General features: G+C 39.0%; 1 protein-coding gene across 8 annotated transcripts in view; it reads left to right on the top strand.

Annotated features, from left to right (window-relative positions):
• Positions 1–13,210, top strand: part of tacc2 (transforming, acidic coiled-coil containing protein 2) — a 269,026-nt gene that overhangs the window by 226,782 nt on the left and 29,034 nt on the right. For 6 of the 8 annotated variants that reach the window (XM_060842045.1, XM_060842046.1, XM_060842047.1 and 3 more), the window contains 3 exons: positions 5,983–6,039; positions 9,998–10,150; positions 10,484–10,560. In XM_060842045.1, coding sequence (XP_060698028.1) covers positions 5,983–6,039; positions 9,998–10,150; positions 10,484–10,560 — 287 coding nt within the window. The remainder of the gene's footprint in view (positions 1–5,982; positions 6,040–9,997; positions 10,151–10,483; positions 10,561–13,210) is intronic. The other 2 variants (XM_060842048.1, XM_060842044.1) reach the window with 1 other exon arrangement.

Genomic DNA, 13,210 nt, shown 5'->3' with positions numbered 1-13,210 from the left:
CTTAAGTGTCAGTGGGGAGCACTTTGGGGCCAGAGACCATAATTCTATTAGTTTTTAAATAGTGATGGAAAAGGATAGACCAGATCTAAAAGGTGAAGTTCTAAATCGGAAAAATGGACACTCTGGCAGCAGGAAACATGTTTCCGCTGATGGGTGAGTGCCGAACCAGAGGACGTAGCTTAAAAATACGGGGTAGACCATTTAGGACAGATGAGAAGAAACTTCTTCACCCAGAGAGTGGTGGCTGTGTGGAATGCTCTGCCTCAGAGGGCAGTGGAGGCCCAGTCTCTGGATTCATTTAAGAAAGAGTTGGATAGTGCTCTCAAAGATAGTGGAATCAAGGGTTATGGAGATAAGGCAGGAACAGGATACTAATAAGGAGTGATCAGTCATGATCATATTGAATGGCGGTGCAGGCTCGAAGGGCTGAATGGCCTACTCCTGCACCTATTGTCTAAAAGCCAATTTTGATGATATTAGGCAATAACTTTTGAAAGCTGATTTGGGGCAGATATTTGCAGGTAGAGGTACGGCTGAAAAATGGGAAGCCTTCAGAAATGTGATAACAAGAATCCAGAGAAAGTATATTCCTGTTAGGGTGGAAGGAAAGGTTGGTAGGTCTAGGGAATGCTGGATGACTAAAGAAATTGAGGGTTTGGTCAAGACAAAGAAGGAACCATATGTAAGGTATAGACAGGATAGATCGAATGAATCCTTAGAAGAATATAAAGGCAGTAGGAGTACACTTAAGAGGGAAATCAGGAGGGCAAAAAGGGGACATGAGATAGCTTTGGCAAATAGAATTAAGGAGAATCCAAAGGGTTTTTACAAATATATTAAGGACAAAATGGTAACTAAGGAGAGAATAGGGCCCCTCAAAGATCAGCAAGGCGGCCTTTGTGTGGAGCTGTAGAAAATGGAGGAGATACTAAACAAGTATTTTGCATCAGTATTTGCTGTGGAAAAGGACATGGAAGATATAGAATGTAGGGAAATAGATGATGACACCTTTCAAAATGTCCAAATTACAGAAGAGTAAGTGCTTGATGTCTTGAAACGCATAAAGGTGAATAAATCCCCAGGACCTGATCAAGTGTACCCTAGAACTCTGTGGGAAGCTAGAGAAGTGATTGCTGGGCCTCTTGCTGAGATATTTGTATCATCGATAGTCACAGGTGAGGTGCCAGAAGACTGGAGGTTGGCAAACGTGGTGCCACTGTTTAAGAAGGATGGTAAGGACAAGCCAGGGAACTATAGACCAGTGAGTCTGACCTCGGTGGTGGGCAAGTTGTTGGAGGGAATCCTGAGGGCCAGGATGTACATGTATTTGGAAAGGCAATGACTGATTAGGGATAGTCAACATGGCTTTGTGCGTGGAGCATACTTTTTGAAGAAGTAACAAAGAGGATTGATGAGGGCAGAGCGGTGGATGTGATCTATTTGGACTTCAGTAAAACGTTCAACAAGGTTTCCCATGGAGACTGATTAGCAAGGTTAGATCTCACGGAATACAGGGAGAACTAGGCATTTGGATACCAAACTGGCTCAAAGATAGAAGATAGAGGGTGGTGGTGGAGGGTTGTTTTTCAGACTGGGGGCCTGTGACCAGTGGAGTGCCACAAGGATCAGTGCTGGATCCTCTACTCATTGTCATTTATATAAATAATTTGGATGCAAGTGTAAGAGGTGCAGTTAGTAAGTTTGCAGATGAACCCAAAATTGGAGGTATTGTGGACAGCAAAGAGGGTTACCTCAGATTACAACAGGATCTTGACCAGATGGGTCAATGGGCAGAGAACTGGCAGATGGAGTTTAATTCAGATAAATGCAAGGTGCTGCATTTTGGGAAAGCAAATCTTAGCAAGACTTATACACTTAATGGTAAGGTCCTAGAGAATGTTGCTGAACAAAGAGACCTTGGAGTGCAGGGTCATAGCTCCTTGAAAGTGGAGTTGCAGGTAGATAGGATAGTGAAGAAGGTGTTTGGTATGCTTTCCTTTATTGGTCAGAGTATTGAGTACAGAAGTTGGGAGATCATGTTGTAGCTATACAGAACATTGGTTAGGCCGCTGTTGGAATATTGCGTGCAATTCTGGTCGTCTTCCTATCAGAAAGATGTTGTGAAACTTGAAAGGGTTCAGAAAAGATTTACAAGGATGTTGCTGGGTTTGGAGGATTTGAGCTATAGGGAGAGGCTGAACAGGCTGGAGCTGTTTTCCCTGGAGCATCGAAGGCTGAGGGGTGACCTTATAGAGGTTTACAAAATTATGAGGGGCATGGACAGGATAAATAGGCAAAGTCTTTTCCCTGGGATCACAAAGCCCAGAACTAGAGGGCATAGGTTTAGGGTGAGAGGGGAAAGATATAAAAGAGACCTGAAGGGCAACTTTTTCACACAGAGGTTGGTGCATGTATGGAATGAGCTGCCAGAGGAAGTGGTGAAGGCTGGTACAATTGCAACATTTAAGAGGGGTTTGGATGAGTATTTGAATAGGAAGAGTTTGGAGGGATATGGGCCGGGTGCTGGCAGGTGGGACTAGATTGGGTTGGGATATCTGGTTGGCATGGATGGGTTGGACCGAAGGGTCTGTTTCCATGTTGTACATCTCTGACTCTTTAACAGTGATGCAAACATTAATTTGGCTGATAGTGAGATTAGGGAATAAGTAGGAATGTGAGTAAGTCAAAACAAAACGGCCATCGTGTCTGATGCTACAAATTTGCTAACATACTGGTATAGAAATCAAAAATGTAGGTTGAATCTCATTTGTGCAGGGTTACCTTAATTTAATCTGAACAAAATTGTAATACAGTGAAAATGTAAAAAAAGACTTGAGAAGATGTCGATTACACTCAATGGAGTGATCATGACTGAGTCTGTTAGCCAGTGGAGAGACTGAAACGTTTTCTTACTCCTGAATCTATTCTCATTTTCAAACCCTGACGTCTCACTACAGCCCCAGCCATGTGTCTTTCTCCTCTAAGATGTCCAAGAATTGCAATCTGTCTAGGTAGTGGTGGCAAAGCAGGAAGATAGTGATGAAGAAGAAAAACCATCATTCACTTCCTCACCCCCAGCCTTAAGCCTAGATACTGGAAATGTGCATACCTTAACTAATTATATTGGATGGGAGCTACATGTAGTGCAGCAGGACACATTGCCAGGGGAGAAAACCATAGATGCCAGCGAACCAGATCACATATATGAGTACTGCTGCAGAAGACATGGATGAGGAATTCATTGCTGTAGCCTACAGAAAAATATCTGAGCATGCAAACTGAAATGCTTTCTGCATTGGCAAATCTTCCAGAAAGACTGCAATGGTCACTGTCATACAAAGAACAAAGAAAATTTACAGCCCAGAAACAGGCCCTTCAGCCCTCCAAACCTGAGCCAAAGAACTTGGAAGAATATAGATTCCAACTTGAAACAGGACTATATCTTGGAGCCCATCTTCTTCAGCATGGATGGTGGAAGCCAACTTTAGTTGAATACTTGTGAAAGCAACCAGATCGTAGCTGTGAATACCAGTGTAGAAAAGGGCATACAGGGTCTCACAGCAATAAAGCATTCTACACTCCTGCACATTGCTGGGATGGCTGGAGCACTGCTGTTGGGGAGTAGCGATGACACCATTGTGCACAGCATTTGTCTTTTCACGGTTGCCATCCCACAAGCCCTTGCTGTTCCCATCAGCCAACCAGTTCAAACTGGTGCTGCCTATGCCGAGGTTAGGAAATCTGGTGCCGGATGTTGTGCAGCTCTGGCCGATAAGATCATTGTGCAAGGTCATCACTGAACGTCAACAGCCATTCAGCCACCACTGGTTAGCATTGTGCAGGAAATGTAGGACAGGCGAAATTTAATAGAAATCAGGCACGAAAGGAAAATGTATAGGTGGTTAGACAAATTTTAAATGGATGGTTTTGATTCATGCATGTCATTTTAAATGTCTGTTTTGTGGTTTGATTTTATTTCATGATTGGAGCCAAGCAGGCACTGTAATAACAAGTACCAGAGCAAAGATAGGATTATAACTGTTGGGAAATTGGCGTTTACATGTAGTTGGATGAGCTCACCATCAGCCTAGTCTAAAAGGGGAGGATATTGGTTACCTCCTCCCTGTCCTCAATTGCTTGCTGTATGAGTGCTGATTAGGGTTGTGCCGTTATTATGGTGAAGTTCTGTGACTGTGGCACACTAAGATGAATCGTAACACAAACTGGGTCCAGCAGAGCTCCTCTAGAGCAGTTCAGGGAAGGTGGCTTCAGCAGCACAATAATGTGCTCAAAGGTGTTTTGTTGTGGTAGCATGGCTTTCATTATATGCTGCCTACATGTGCCTAAGTTGTGCAATAAGCCACAATCAGCAAATAGCTCTTATTGTAGATCTATAGCTTTTGTTTCTCACAATGGCTCAAGTATTATTGGTAAAGTAGATTGATATGGAAATAGTGCATCACACCACTACCAAGATGTCAGATATTCACTGGTACAAGTATGATCACACAAAGAGAGAATGACTTTTCATCTGGTTGTGAACATCTCTAAATTTACAAGTTGCATCCACAAAGATATGCAGTTTATGGTGCTTTGCACCTTGCACTCTGGCAAGAAAGAATGCAGAACCTCCGTCAACTGCCTTTATGTAACAGTTAATGATGAACCCAGAAATATTGCAAAATATTGCCTGTTCGAATTTGGTAGGAACCCAACATATCCACGTTTATGGCCACAGTCATTTTCACAGCCAGGGGCAATTCTGTCCTCATCTTAATCTGAAGCTGTAGTTTGGACTGTAGCTGGTAGCAGATTTCAGTGAGCATCTCCTTAGTGAAGCAGTGTTCTCTCCCTGCATTCTTTCCTGCTGATAATAAAGTAAAAGAATAATTCTGGAAGGTAGTGACCTTCTGCTGAGATTTTTTTTTGCCTTTGGGGGTCTCCCTTTTTGTCCATGGCATGTCCTGTTTTGTGTCACCTCTGCTTATTCAGCTTATCGTGCTGCAGGCTAAGGGGATACAAATTATGGTTTCCTGTAGTTAGGAGTAAATAGCCCGGAGAGAATTGTTAAAACTAAAACCACAGTATTCCATCACACCACACCCTGTAGATATCAGCAATTCTAAATAGCAGTACATACTATCAAACACTTCTACGGACAGAGCAAAAACTAGTAGAAATCAATAAGCAATTACTTTGAAAACCATTAATAATGCTTTGTCACCATTGGTGGGGGCCTTTCCTGCTACTGATCTCATGTATGAAGATTTCAGAAAGAGCATTAATTGGAGTATTCATGTTATTGAAAATAGTATCACCAGTCATCAAATCAGTGATCCATAATGACTAATGATACTGCAAATATCTTGTGCACTCAGGCTAATCTCCTTACCAAAAAGATGTCCAGAAATACACCATTTTACACCTGCCAAAAATTATGCAGCCAAATCTTGTGGCCAAAGCCTCTTAGAATGGTGACGTAGTTATATTCTGTTCCACTGATAGCTCAATATAAAAACAAAACTCCACTATATTCATTAGAATGTGTAATCAACAAAGAACTAGATGATTAAATCAGTGATTTACATGCTGATCCAATATATGAGAAATACAATGTTTTTTTTTCTTTTAAGCCAAATTTAGAATTTGCTGATGGAAGTAATTGAATGTTCCGTGCTATCACGCTCATAGTTGCTTATTCTTTTTTAAAAGTATGGAAAAGGATAACATTGAAAAAACACTAGACTGAGTTATCTTTTCAGAAGTCATTTCATTTTTAAGAATTCACCTCAAATGTGGCAGAAGTTGATGCTTTCTTCCTCTGACTGGTTAACATTTGATTCAGAATGAAATGTAAATTAAGTCAAAATTATATTTTTACACATTAGGAATTACTGAGGTTCAGTTATTATCCTAGTTTGTTGAAGGTTTAGTTATCATGTTACTTTTTCCAGTTTCTTTCACTTGTCTCCATGCTCACAGATCAGAGGGAGGAGTACAGCCCGAAGACAATGGGCCAATTTTGGTTCATGCTTACAAGTAAGAGTTAGATTAGGATCTATCCCCACCATTTAATATCTGTTTTGTAAAATTGTACAATAATATCACAAATTTTACAGTATGTGGAAATAATAACTATTTTGATACACAAACTGTATATAGTACAAATGTTTGAATTTTGAAAATGGTTACAATGCAGACTTCATCTGGAGTTACAGTAGAGGTCACACTAAATATTTCTTAACAAGTACTTTAGCTCCAAAATATTAGATAGCTGAATATTATTTCAAACACACAAGATTGTAGTAATTTTGTTAAAATATAAAAAAAAGTTTTAGTTTTGCTTTTGTTGTTATTTGTTTAAATTTCATGTTGGAATTCTTCATGTGATGCCATCTGAGGGTTTGGATTAATTTGTGGAAAATGTGCAAAATCAGATTGATTCAAAGGGCAGTACCTAATATAAGGAATCAAGATTTGTTTGGTTAAAAATTAAACATCAATTTTTTTCGTACAAAGCTCAAGGAATTATTGGGGTTAAAATTGTTGCATTTCAATAATCACGCACCTTGTACCTTGTATGGATATATGGATGGAAAAAGCAGCAATTATAAGACCTTTAAAACTATAACAGATAGAAGCATAAGAAAGCTATTGAGCCCATCAAGTCCACTTCACCATTCAATGAGATCATGGCTGGTCTCATAATCTTCAATTCTATGTTGTATTGCCATAACTCTTAATTCTCCTATCAATTAAAAGTTTTATCTTTCTCAGCCTTGAGCCAGCTTCAACAACTGTCTGCAGTGAAGAATCCCAGAAATTGACTACACCAGAGATAAAAAGAAAATCCACCTTAGCTCTGTCTTATATGGGTGATCCCTTAAACTGAGATTATACCCTTGGGTTGTCAGGAAACAAGTTCTCTCAACTTATTCTATTACTCTATCAAGCCCCCTGAAAATCTAATATGTTTCATTCTCCGAAACTCCAATGAGTAGAGGCCCAACATACTCAACCTCTACTCACAAGAAAATTTCTCCTCACCTAGGATCAAGCTCATGAACCTTGTCTGGATTGCCACCTTTTAGCTCAGAGACAAAACTGTTCACAGTATTCCAGCAGTGTTATGATGATAGATTTACTAAGACCTCCCTATGTTTATGCTCTCTAGCTTGAAATAAAAGCCAAAAATCCATTTGCCTTCCCTAGTGCTGCTGGACTTGGATGCTAGCTTTTATTGATTCATGCAACAGGATCTCCAACTCCCTCTGTGCTGCAGTTTTCTGCAGTCTTTCCATGTTCAAATTATTTTCAGTCCTTCTATTTTCTTGCCAAATTGGATAACATCACATTTTCCTACATTATTTTTCAGCTGATAATTTTTTTACCCACTCAACCCTCTATAACTCTCTGTAGACTCTTTTTGTGTCATTCTTACTACTTGTGTCATCTGTAAACTTTGCTGTCAAACATTCAGTTCTGTTATCCAAGTTAATAATATATATTCTAAATAATTGTGCCCCAGGGTTGATCACTATCTCTGTGGAGTTTGCACATTCTCATGTCTTTGTGGGTTTTAGCCAGGTGCTCTGATTTCCTCCCACAGTCCAAAGATGTGCAGGTTAGCTAGTTGTCCGTAGTGTTCTGAGATGTGTAGGCTGGTTGGAGTAGCCATGAGAAATGCGTGGTTATTGGGATAGGATAAGGAATTAGATCAGAGTGTGATGCTCTTTGGAAAGTTGGTGTTGACTCAATGAGCCGAATGGCCTTTTTCCACACTGTCGGGATTCTATGATCTTCTATGATTGATCATGAAGACTGATACAAACTAAAGACATCATTCTCCATCATGGTACTTCAAGTGACAATAACAGAAGACAAACCTTTAATATTGTTTAATTTGTTCTGTTTCTATTTGTCAAAGTAAATGCCAAAGGACTGTAAGGCTTCATGCAGACACCTTTAACTTGATTTTGTTTTCATTTTCTAAGCCATTCTAATTAATTATAGGATGAGTAGTTGAATATGTTATGTCAGAGTTAATTTTCCTCTCTTTTGTCTGTTATGAAGTGAAATATTTGATTGCCCAAATTTCTTTCTCTCACATTTGCCTTCATGTTGACTTCTCATGTCATTATTATTCGGTAATGCTCCCTCCCAAAAACAAAGAACAATCTTGTGTTACTAAAGTCTTCCTAGTTGTGGTGTCATTTCTCTGTTTCTAATTGAACTCTTTATCTGAAAATGGATTTAGTACACAATATTTAGCAGAGGTAGGCAGAGGAGTCACATTTTCTTCCATAACTTCTTTTCCCATTTCATTTGTAATTCAGTTTTCACACCTGTATTGAGTTTCATGGCTTTGAGGTGAAATCAAAGATAAGGCACTGTCTCTGTTGTTGTGTTGTCTTCATAAATTCAGAAATTGTCAAATACTAATGTTTGATGTTGCATCCTGCCTGGACTAACCTGGAATAATTCTTCATCTTTCTTGTAAACTTTTTATTTCACAAAAGTTGGATATGATTTACTTGGACACAATGATTATATATTCAGATTTGCTTCATTCATGGATTTTGAATTGCCAAGCAATCTTTATATGCTTCCCAACATTGTAATTGTCTTACTTTTCAAAGAATCATAAAGTTATTTGTGGCACAAAAGGAGGATATTCCATTGGTTTTTTGTAATGCTGGTTTTTTTGTAATCTCAATACGTTCATTCTTCTGCTCTATTCCAGAAGTGCTTCAAGTTTATTTCCTTCAAGTGCCCATCTAATTTCTTTATGTAATCATTGATCATCATTGCTTTCACCACTTTTGTAGGCATGAGCATTACCATCCTCATATCCCCACTGTATCTCATGCTCAAAACTTTAAATCTGCATCCCTTAGTCTTTGTATCATCAGCTCATCAGAATACTTTTACCTTGGCCATCTTATCCAAATCTGGCAAAATCTTACACAACTCTATTAAATCTCTTTTCGATCTCTTTTGATCAAAGAACAGACTCAGCTTCTTCAACTTAATTTAGAGCTAAAACCCCCATCCCTGGAGCCATTGTGGTAAATCTCCTGTCTGTCTTTCTCATGATCTTCCAAAATTTTCTGAAGCTTGATGACCAGAAAGGGATGGAGTGGTCCAGATGTGGCTACCTAGGACTCCCCCGCCCCAGGACAACTTCACAGCTGTTTAAAAAGACATCATTTTGGAAATAGATCATAGATGTAACTTGAGACTGCAAAACAATTGTTTCTGTGCACTTAAGTTTTGCAGCAAAAATAGAAAGCAGGAAATGCCATTGCCCGAATTGTTATGTAGAAAAGTTAAACAAAGTGTATTTGATACCGAAAGGTTTTAATATTTCCCATTAGATTGCAATTAATTCTAAACTATATTCTAAAGCAATTGCAAAATGGTCTTGTGCCACATTTCTTTCAAGTCTTTCTTGCTTACTCAAATAAACAAGCATCTGCTGATATTAGTAAGTATTGCTCGATCGTTGACAATTCAGCAGTAAACATTTAAGATAACAGGTGCAAAAAGTTGCATTTATAAGTACAAATTATTCCATTTTTAAATTTATTCAACAAATATGCCAATAGGATGAAATACAGGTATGTCGCGGTGCTTCATTTTATCCCCATTTAACCATTAGAGGCCACTGTTCTTGCAGATAACTTCTGCAACCACTTGACTCTGATTCCAATTGGATGAACTTGAAGTTTACACTCTTCCTGCAATGTGATTTCAGACAGCTATTATGCATTTCCAATCATGCTTTCTAATACTAATGTAATGCAAAAGAGTTCAGCAACAACATTAAATGGCACTTTGACCCAATGTTAATTTAAACATTCGGTGATTAACAGAATGTTCAGGAAGTTTGACCTTGTGAGGCAGTACTTTGTTTCTTCTCAGCTTTTAAGTCACAACTGGTATATGTCACTCAAGTGAACTGGGTTGTATGTTTTGTATTTGCATTTTCTTGCAGCAAAGGGACAGTACACCATCAATGGACACTCCCATCACAAAAGGTGTACTGTACTCTCGGACTGGTGACGGTGAGGTTGATGACGCTCAAGCAGATGGACATCATTACAGTCAAAGAGATTTGGATTCTGCTCTGAGAACAGCCAGGGAAGAGGTAGCTCATTCAATTTGGAGTAATCTTTTGTGAGAGTGTGGGTGTATTTCTGTGTCTGTACATATCTGCTAGATAGATGTTGTTTCAATAAACTCTTTCATCAAACATTGTTTTTATATTTTTAACGAATTTACAAAAGAAAATCTGAACCATCTCTGAAGTTATTTTGTCTTAGCTTTGTTTGAAGCTTTTATTTATGTGTTGTTTATTTCTTGACCCTCTTTAGCTTGGTTCTATGCCATAACTTCAACTTTCATTTTAACCTAAAATATATGTTCTGAATCTTTTCTCATATGGCTCTACACTGATGTATGCTTCCTCTCATTGTTCCAGATTGTTGCTCAGGAAAGAGAAGCAGCTGACTGGAAAAGGAAATACGATGAAAGTAGGCAAGAGGTTGTTGAGATGAGGTATGTTGATATGGATCTGTGACACCATTGACTCGATAAAGTTGACTGCATATCTGAATGTACACAATTAAATTGAGAATCCCCTATCCACAAATATGGTTGGGCACGTTGACTTGATTGTAATATATTGAGGGCTTCAAAACTTCTGTCTTGCAAATACGCTGGTAGAGTAATTTACTGATTTTTCAGCCTTTTATGAACTGTCAGCATAGACACCAGGTTTCATGTCTGAGTGACATGATGGTAACAGTAGGTTGAACTGAACTAGCATTTTTTTTAATAGTTATTTTTATTGGAAATTTAACATTTTTACAAGTTTACAAAAAAAACAAAACTCTCAAGTACAAACATTGATATACAACTAAATCTTAAATAAATAATAACCAAAATTTAACAAAAGGAAAATACCGAGAGAAAAAAAACTCAACTAACTACTAATCTAACCTACAACTAACCAGAGTGTATAATTAAGTCTCTTACATTATTCAAATAAGAGAAAAAAAAACAACAGATAATACAGAAATTGGATAGTGAGATATATGCTCGGAATGTGTTAACATCAAATGTAACAAAACCCGTATTCGTGCGGGATTCCTCTCTCAAGGGGCCCCGGACCAGCCAGGTTCGCAATCTCAATTAAATAAAAGCCCTTGTTAGGATGGCCGAAATATCTGTATTTATATAAATTCAAGAAGGGCTGCCATATTTCGGTTTTTCTGTAAGGATGTCAAGGGGAATACATTCCATAATTAATCTGTGCCAATTTGAAAGTCCGGGCGGCCCTCAGCCACCCAGTTTACCAAAATATTTTTCCTTGCACAGAAAGAGAGAATAGAAAATAATGCCTTCCCATGCATATTCAGGGAGGGTAAGTTCGAAAAGCCCAAAAGGAGAGATACAGGGTCCACTTTAATTTCCGTTCCTAAAGTTTCTGTCAGGGTACTTGCTACTTTAGTCCAGTATCTATGGATCTTATGACAGGTCCAAAGACAATGTACAAGAGCCCGAAATGTCGATTTCGCTGCTCATTGGATGCTGCCTGAACTGCTGTGCTCTTCAAGCACCACTGATCCAGAATCTGGTTTCCAGCATCTGCAGTCATTGTTTTTACCTCAATGTACAAGAGTGCCCATCTCTATTTTACATTTGGGACGCATTGGAGATGCTCCTGCCTTAAATTTTGCCAATCGATCCGGTGCTAAATGGGCCCTATGAAGTATCTTCAGCTGGATAGCCTGAGTTCTGTTGCAGATGGTGATTCTTTTAGCGTTTTCCTAAATGTCATTCCATGTTTCTATAGAGATTTCTAGTCTCAAATCCTGATCCCATGTTTTAAGCAGATTGTCCACATCTCCCGATACTTCTTGTAGTAAATGATAAATAGTACTGACGGAAGATACCCCCGTTGGTCTTAGCACTCTATATTCTCTATCTGATTTATAAAGACTATCTAATAATGTAGTCGTCTTCTGTATATAATCTCGAATTTGGAAGTATCGAAAGAGGTCTCGGTGATGCAGCTGTTCAAAAGACATCAGGACCCCTTCTTTAAATAGGTCCCCTAGACATGAGATACCCCTGGATCTCCAGAGTTTAAAAGTGGCATCTGTAAACCCCGGCTGAAATCCCCATGCTCCCACAATCGGAGCATAAGGGGATGTTTTATGTGAGTTGCCCTCATTTTGCTGCATTATATTCCAAGCTTTAATTGTGTTTAGTATTATAGGGTTTTTACAGTGATCCGTAATGATTTTCCTCTTGTCTGAAAATAAAAGGTTAATAAGTGGGCATTTTACTTGAGAAGCCTCGATGTCCAGCCAGATTGATTGCGGGTCAGACAAGACCCAATCAGCTATGTAACTTAATAGGGAACTTAACTGATATTTCCTAAAATCTGTGAAGTCCAATCCTCCCCTTGCCTGTGGAAGTTGTAGCTTCTTCAGCTTAATGAGGGGCCATCTATGATTCCAGATAAAGGAACCCAACCAGCCATATAATTTACGTAGTGCCAGCCTCGGCAGCATCAGTGGAAGCATTCTCATAAGGTATAGGAGACGGAGCAGGACATTCATTTTAATTAGTGCTATTCTACCCAGCCAGAAAATTGGAAGGTCTCCCCATCGCTGGAGGTCCTGCCTTATCCTTTCCAGTAAATGCACAAAGTTAGCCTTGTATAACTGACCAAATACTGGGGCAATAAAAATGTCTAAATATAAGAAACCCTCTAGGGACCACCAAAAGGGAAAGTGGGATCCGTCCACTAAGTGAGATATCATAGCAAGGCCACCCAATTTTGAGGAATTAATTTTATAGCCTGAGAATGCACTAAATGTATTAATAACTTGGATTAAGCGAGGCACGGACATCAGAGGATTACTGAGGAATAGAAGAACATCATCTGCATAAAGGGTAATTTTATGTTCACCTGTACCAATCCTCGTGGCCATTATATTAGGATCAGCCTGTATAGCTTCTGCTAGTGGTTCAATTATTAGCGTAAATAACAATGGCGAGAGAGGACATCCCTGACGGCAGCCCCTATCCACACTGAAGCTATCTGAACCTAATCCATTGGTAACCACAACTGCTTTGGGATCACTATACAATGTTGAGACCCATTTGGTGAACACCTTTCCAATGCCAAACCTTT

The sequence above is a fragment of the Hemiscyllium ocellatum genome, chromosome 22 (assembly GCF_020745735.1).
Source record: "Hemiscyllium ocellatum isolate sHemOce1 chromosome 22, sHemOce1.pat.X.cur, whole genome shotgun sequence".
NCBI lineage: Eukaryota > Metazoa > Chordata > Chondrichthyes > Orectolobiformes > Hemiscylliidae > Hemiscyllium > Hemiscyllium ocellatum.
Note: the sequence above shows the minus strand (reverse complement) of the source record. Positions and strands in the feature narration are given on the sequence as shown.